General features: G+C 56.4%; 2 protein-coding genes across 2 annotated transcripts in view; both read right to left on the bottom strand.

Moving 5' to 3' along the window:
• Positions 1-114, bottom strand: part of ETH_00019635 (Galactosyltransferase, related, related) — a gene marked incomplete at both ends in the record, with an annotated part of 3,203 nt that extends 3,089 nt beyond the window's left edge. Inside the window, one exon of the mRNA XM_013375787.1 lies at positions 2-114. Coding sequence (XP_013231241.1) covers positions 2-114 — 113 coding nt within the window. The remainder of the gene's footprint in view (position 1) is intronic.
• A 2,057-nt stretch (positions 115-2,171) lies between these two features.
• On the bottom strand, positions 2,172-4,140 carry ETH_00019630 (uncharacterized protein; the record flags this gene model as incomplete). The annotated part of the gene is made up of 2 exons (XM_013375786.1): positions 2,172-2,855; positions 3,307-4,140. The coding sequence occupies 2 exons, from the start codon at positions 4,138-4,140 to the stop codon at positions 2,172-2,174; spliced, it is 1,518 nt and encodes a 505-aa protein (XP_013231240.1).
• Positions 4,141-6,350: the final 2,210 nt, after the last annotated feature.

The raw sequence follows: 6,350 nt of genomic DNA, 5'->3' as shown, positions 1-6,350 counted from the left end.
CAGCAGCCGCACTGCTGCTTCCTTCTTGGGGTCCAGGCCGGTCACAGGGGAGGGAGGAGGGGCCTCAGGGGGCCCCCTTGCAGCAGCCTTCCACGTGGGTTCATGGGTTGCCATGGGCTGCTGCTGCTGCTGCTGCAGCTGTCGGCTGATGTGTGGCGTTGCTGCTGCCGGAGCTGCTGCTGCTGCGGAAATGCTGGCAGAGGAGGCCCCGCGAAGAATAAACGCGGCGAAATCCAATTCTTAAGCCTGAAGGGGTCCCGAGAACGAAACCCTAAACCCTAAACCCTAAACCCTAGGCGGCAGTTGCCAGCGGTTGGTGATGGAGCTAGGCAGCGGCGAGGCGCTACCCAGGAGCCCCCGCCGTAACAACTGAAACGAGAGTTTAATAAATGAAAAACAATAAATGTAATAAGGATTAAACGGAAATGCGGCTGCGAAATACAGGGAAGCTGCAAGACATACCAGCTCAGGCGTGGTGGCTCCTGCTGCAGCAGCACAGACCCGCAGCAGCAGCAGCACCAGCAGCACTTTTGGCTGCCTTCTCCCTCCGCAGAACTGAAACTTTATTCTTTTTAATTTCAATTATGAACTTCCACGCAGAAGCCGCTGGAGTTGCTGCGACGGCTCCAGCACGGCTGCGACCAGCCCAAGCTGCTGCTGCTGCTGCTGCTGCTGCTGCTGCTGTGGCGAGAAACCGCACACTGTATAGACAGCTCCGCGGAGTTGCTGCTGCTACAGACACGCAGTTTAAATAGGGAGAAGAAGACAGGCCACAGAACGCGGACCACTGGTCAGCCGAAGCAGCAGCAGCAGCAGCAACGACAGCCAGGCGAGGTGACTAGACGGTGTCTTCACCTCGGCTCTGCAGCTGCTGCTGCTGCAGCAAGAAAGCTTGAGGCAGCAAACAGGATCGGAGGCCTCATTGCTGTTATTTTGGCTGCTGCACTGCCGCTGAAATGGCCTGTGGGCATTGTGGGCAAGCCTCAGCTTCAAACACATCCAAGTGTGGCGAAAGCACAACTTTTGCTGCTGCTGCAGCTGTTGCTGCTGCTGCTGCAGCAGCAGCACTCCGCAGTAACTAGTGAATGAGAGGCAGACCGCCGCACTAGACTGCTGCTTCAAAGGCAGCAGTAGTCTGGAGCAGCCTCAAAGCAGCTTTGCTGCTGCGGTGCTTGAGGTGTTGCTGCTGTATAGTGTACTAAACCCTAAACCCTAAGGGCTAGCAACTCTATTCCAACGCTAGGCCCTAAATCCTAAACCCTACGCGCCTCTCTGGAAACCCTAAACCCTAAACCCTCGGCCCCAACAGGCTGTGAACCCTAAATCCTCGTCTGCGTCTTCTCGTCCTCTCTGTAACTTGAGTATAGAGCTGTTTGTTCTAAAACCACCGGGTGTACGTACACCCGAGAACGGCACCGCGAACTGCACCAAAGAAGGGCCTTCAGGGTTTAGAGTTTAGGGTTTAGGGTTTAGACACCTGCTGCTGGATGGCTACACTGTGTACGTACACTGCAGCAGCAGAACACGCAGAGCGCAGCACATGCACATTTGCCCTCATGAATAAAACAAAGAAGCTGCTGCTTCTGCTCCTTCATTGTCACAAACACGCCACCGTGCTGCTGTTGCTGCTGCTGCTGCTGCGGCTTTTGTGCCGCTGTAATTGTCCTCACTGACGCTGCTGCAGCTCCGCAAGGAGTGCAGCAAGGAACAAACTGAGAGCAGCAGCAGCTCCTCCTGTGCAGCCACCCACCAGCTGGTAGCAGCGCTGCAACTGCAACGGCACCAATAGGCAAGAAGGCCGCCAATGCTGCTGCTGCAGCAGCAGCAGCAGCAAAACGAACAACCCTTTGTTTGCTGGCGCCTGCCCCGTTCCTGCTCCTGAATCTGCTGCCGCATTTGCGGCTTTCTTGATATAAAACATTCCACAGCCTCTCGAGCAGCTCCTGCTGCGACAACTGCTGCTGCAGCACTTCCTTTGTAGCAGCAGCTCATTCTTTGGCTGCTGCGGCAACGATTGTGCGGCTGCTGCAGCAGCCATGCTGCAGCAGCTGCTGCAGCGACTGCTGCTGCACCTGCTTCAGCATCGATGCAGCACCAGCTGCGGCAGCAGCAGCTGCAGCACCTGCTACAGCAGCTGCAGCAGCTGCTGCAGCAACAAGGATGCTGGCCGATCAGCGTCTCCAGATGGTGGGAACCCAGGTGGCGAATCCCGGGGCTGGGGTGTACGTACACCTCGTGTAGACTTCGAGCTGCAGCTCCCCGCCGAAATAGAAAGACTCTTTGAGGCAGTTTTCAGAAATTGGAGAAAGCCTAACAGTAGGTTTTGAGGTCCCGCTGCTGCTGCTGCTGCTGCTGCTGCTGCACTGGTTGAAGGGCAGCCGCAGGTAGGAAAGGAAGCCCCAGCTGTTGCTGGCGGCGCTGTCGGCGGCGCCGCCGGCGGCCCCTGGTGCTGCAGCTGCAGCACCAGCAGCAGCAGCAGCTTCTTCCTGCTGCTGCTGCAGCGCAGCACAAAAAGGATCTGAACTGTTGTAAAACCTGTTGAGGTAAAACAAAGGGTTTTTGGGGGCTGGCACAGAAAGCAGACCGAGAGGCCTGTCAACGAATGGCAGCAGCTGCTGCAGCGGGACAGTGGGCCTTGCTGCTGCTGCTCCCGCTGCTGCTGCTGCTGCTGCTGCTGGCGCTGCTGTTATCTCCGCATAAGGCTCCCAGTCTGCAGCAGCTCCAGGGGGCTTTTCTCGAACTTCTTTAAACCAATAAATCCGAACTCGAAGTTCAGGAAAAGACAAATGATCAGCAGCAGCAGAAGTGTCCAGAGTTATCAACCCGTAGGGGGAGTTCACCGCCTGCTCTTCAAACTGCGCGCCCAAACCCCAAACCCTAAACCCTAAACCCTAAACCCTAAACCCTGAACCCTAAACCCTAAACCCTACACCCTAAACCCTCAGCCATGCACACTCAATTCGAGCCCATAAGCCTAAACCCCAAGACAAAAGCCTTAAACCCTAGACCCTAAACCCTGAAGCCCAAACGCTGCATCACAAGCCCTAAACCCTTGTCCCTGCATTCTGGGCCCTGAATGATAGGCCAAAGCCTGCAACCCCCCAGCGTGAACCCTAAACCCTAAACCCTAAACCATAAACCCTAGACTCTGGATTCTAAACCCTAGAGTCCAGCGTTTGACTGCAGCAGCTCAACTGCTCGGTTCTTCACCTCGCCCCTCTGTGCTCTGCCCCGCGCGCAGCGCCTAGAGTTTAGGGTTTAGAGTTCAGGGTTTAGGGTTTAGGGTTGAGGGTTTAGGGTTTGGACCTTGGGTTTGGCCTTGGTGGCTGCGAGCCAGGCGAGGAGGGCCTGGGGGAAGTAGGCCTGGGGCCGCAGCAGCTCGCTGCTGGGGTCGAAGATGCTGCAGGCTTCTCGAACTTTCTTTTTATCTTTTTCGGAAATTAAAAGATTTATTTCTTTTTCTTCCCGCAGCAAGCTGTGGCGGCTGAGAGATCCCACAAGTGTGGGGCCCCCCAGGGCCCACTGGACCCGCTTCAGCTGCAGGGCCTTCGCGAGGCTTTCGAAGAAGGCCATCAGCCCGTCGTGCTGCTGCAGCGTCAGCGGCGCTGCTGCTGCTGCTGCTGCTGCTGCTGCGCCTCGCCGCCGCTGCGCGCCCCACAGGTCCTGCAGCAGCTCCCGCCGCCCCGCACTCGCCAGACTCACCAGGGCCCCCTGTACGTACACCCGGGGGGCCCCCTGAAGGGCCTCACAGCGGGCCCTGTCTTCGGGGGAGGTGAAGAGGGGCCCCTGGTGGCGCAGCTGCTGCAGCTGCTGCAGCAGAGGCAGGGTCACCTGCCGCCATAGCAGCAGCAGCAGCCCCACTGCTGCCACGGACAGCAGCAGGCAGTAGCGCTGCAGCAGCTGGCGGCTGTAGAGCCGCTTCAGGCGCAGGAAGCGCAGCCCGTGGTAACCCCGCAGCCCTGCTGCTGCGCTGCTGCTGCTGCTGCTCGGCAGCAGCATTGTATATGTTGCTTTCGACTTCCGAGGAGCCTCAGGATGTTTGTTGTGGCTGCTGCCAGCCATCAGGGGAATTTCGCCCACAGTCAGCGGCCGGGCGAACCCGGGGGGCACCCGCGACGCCGCAGACGGAGACGGCTGCATCTTGCTGCTGCTGCTGCTGCTGCTGCTGCTGCTGCTGCTGCGCGGGGGGAGGGTGATGGGACTCTGCTGCGCTGGCGCTGCTGCTGCTGCCGCTGCAGACTTTCTGCTGCAACGTGCTTCTCGCGTTCGCGCTGGGTCGGAAGAAAGCGGGAAATGCGGAAGTGCTCCTGCTGCTGTTGCTGCTGCTGCTGCTGCTATTGTTGTTGTTGCTGCTGCTGCTGTTGCTGATACTACTATTGGTACTATTGTTCAGGGGAAATGAGTGGTTTGGAGAAGGAATGCATCTGGTGCTGAAAAGCCGGTAAGAAAAAACGGATGAGCTGTTACTGCAGCTGTTGCGGCTTGTTGCTGCTGCTGCTGCTGCTGGCACCGCTACCGAGGAAAACTAGAAGACGGAAATCAAAGAAAGGAAACTGAGATAATGAAACTGTTGATGAAGTTCGGACAGAAAGCCTGCGCTGCTGCGAAGCTGGCTGGTGAGGCTGCTGGCTTCGTCCCCGCTGCTGCTGCTGCTGCTGCTGTTGGGGAGCTTTTGTTGGACCCGTCAGTCTCCCTTTGTGAAGAGAAAGGAAGCTGAAGCCCTCAGAGGCGTCGGCTGCTGCGGGCGCATAGCTTGGGGGTCTCGCTGGCGTTGATGGCAGTGCCCTTGCTGCTGCTGCTGCTGCTGGAGCTGTTTGCTGCTAGAGTGGCTTGGCTGAGGCCTGCTCTGCTAACTCAAAAAAAGGGGAAAAGACAAGGGGGTAAAAACTGGAAAAGGGAAGACGGAGGATAAAACCAGAGAAGAATCGACGGCGCTGGAAGCAGCTGGAGGCAGGCAGCTGCAGCAAGCCGAGACTGAGAGGGAAAGCAGCTGCTGTTTGAGGTGTAGCAACACTTGAAAGAAATAATAATTGGAATTTGAAAACGGAAGATAAATGTGGAATCGTAGGAGGCTACGATTACACACCGGCACGGCATCGCTCCTGCTGCTGCTGCTGCTGCTGCTGCTGGTTGCGCTCCGCAGCCCCGAACTAGCCACGGAATTTGCTGGCCTATCTACACCAAATTGCCAATTCAAGGGTAATAATGAAAATATTTTATTTTAATTTTTGTTTACAGAAAAAGAAGCTGCTTTCGTTGAAGTCTGCTGTCTGTACACACTTGCAACAATCGACCGACGGACACGACGCTGCAGGTCTCACTTGCCGCAGCACGAAGCAGCAGCAGCCATTTGTCTCAATTTAGAGTAAAATAAGTTCAGTTTTTGTTTATTTAAACTTCCTAGTTTTATGTTTATTATTTTTCATTTCAAAACAAATATGTGAACTTCTGGGAGTCCTCACAGAGGCGCCCGAACTGGTGCATCGGCAGCGGTCCGGTGCTGCAGTGGGCAGCAGCCGGTTGTTCTTTTGCCCCTAATAAATAGCTCCATAAAAGCAGTTTTTCATTTTCCCGTTTATAATTAATTAATTTCAAAAAGCCATGAAGTAAACACCCAGAAAAGCAGCACAAACAGCCGCCACCAGGACCCCCTACTCCTCTGTATGCAGGTAAGTAAGAACTGCAGCAAGCTAAAGGAAACCTGCCTTACCGCTGCAGCAGCAGCAGTACACAGACCAAGTGCACTAAACAGCTGCTGCAGCAGCAGCTAGTACCTAATTCTAGCCCTAGAAGCAGCAGACAAAACAACTCAAGCAGCAAAGCCAGTCAGTCCTATACCCCAGGTGCCACGGGGGCCCCCAGAGCCTAAACGGGGGCCCCCAAAGCAGCAGGAACTCTCCCGTTGCTGTGGGGGCCCCTCAGGGGGCCTCGCCTTAATGTTGCTGCTGGCTATGTTATCATTTCGGAGGAAGTGGGAGACACAGCTGCTGCTGCACATGCTGCAGCACCTGCTGCTGCAGCAGTTGCAGCTGCTGCAGCAGCAGCTGCAGCCGCCGCAGCTGCTGAATCAACTGCTCCTGTCGCTGCTGCAGACTCTGCAGCAGCAGCTGGAGCTACAGCAGCAGCAGCTAGAGGTACAGCAGCAGCAAATGGCATGCAGCGGCAGCAGCAAGCGCCGCGGGCGCTTCGCTGCTACCACTTGGCAGCAATATCAGCAGCTCTGATGAAGGCAAAAGTGTCTTCGCCGATTTTCAGCTGCGAAGACTCTTCGAGATAAGAGGAGTAAACAACTTTGTCTCCCACCGAAACCTGCGCAGCAGCAGCAGCAGCAGCGGCAGAGTGTGAACGCA

This window comes from Eimeria tenella, genomic scaffold (assembly GCF_000499545.2).
Source record: "Eimeria tenella Houghton genomic scaffold, Eth_scaff3, whole genome shotgun sequence".
NCBI lineage: Eukaryota > Apicomplexa > Conoidasida > Eucoccidiorida > Eimeriidae > Eimeria > Eimeria tenella.
The sequence above is the reverse complement of the archived record's forward strand: the minus strand, read 5'-3'. Positions and strand labels throughout refer to the sequence as shown.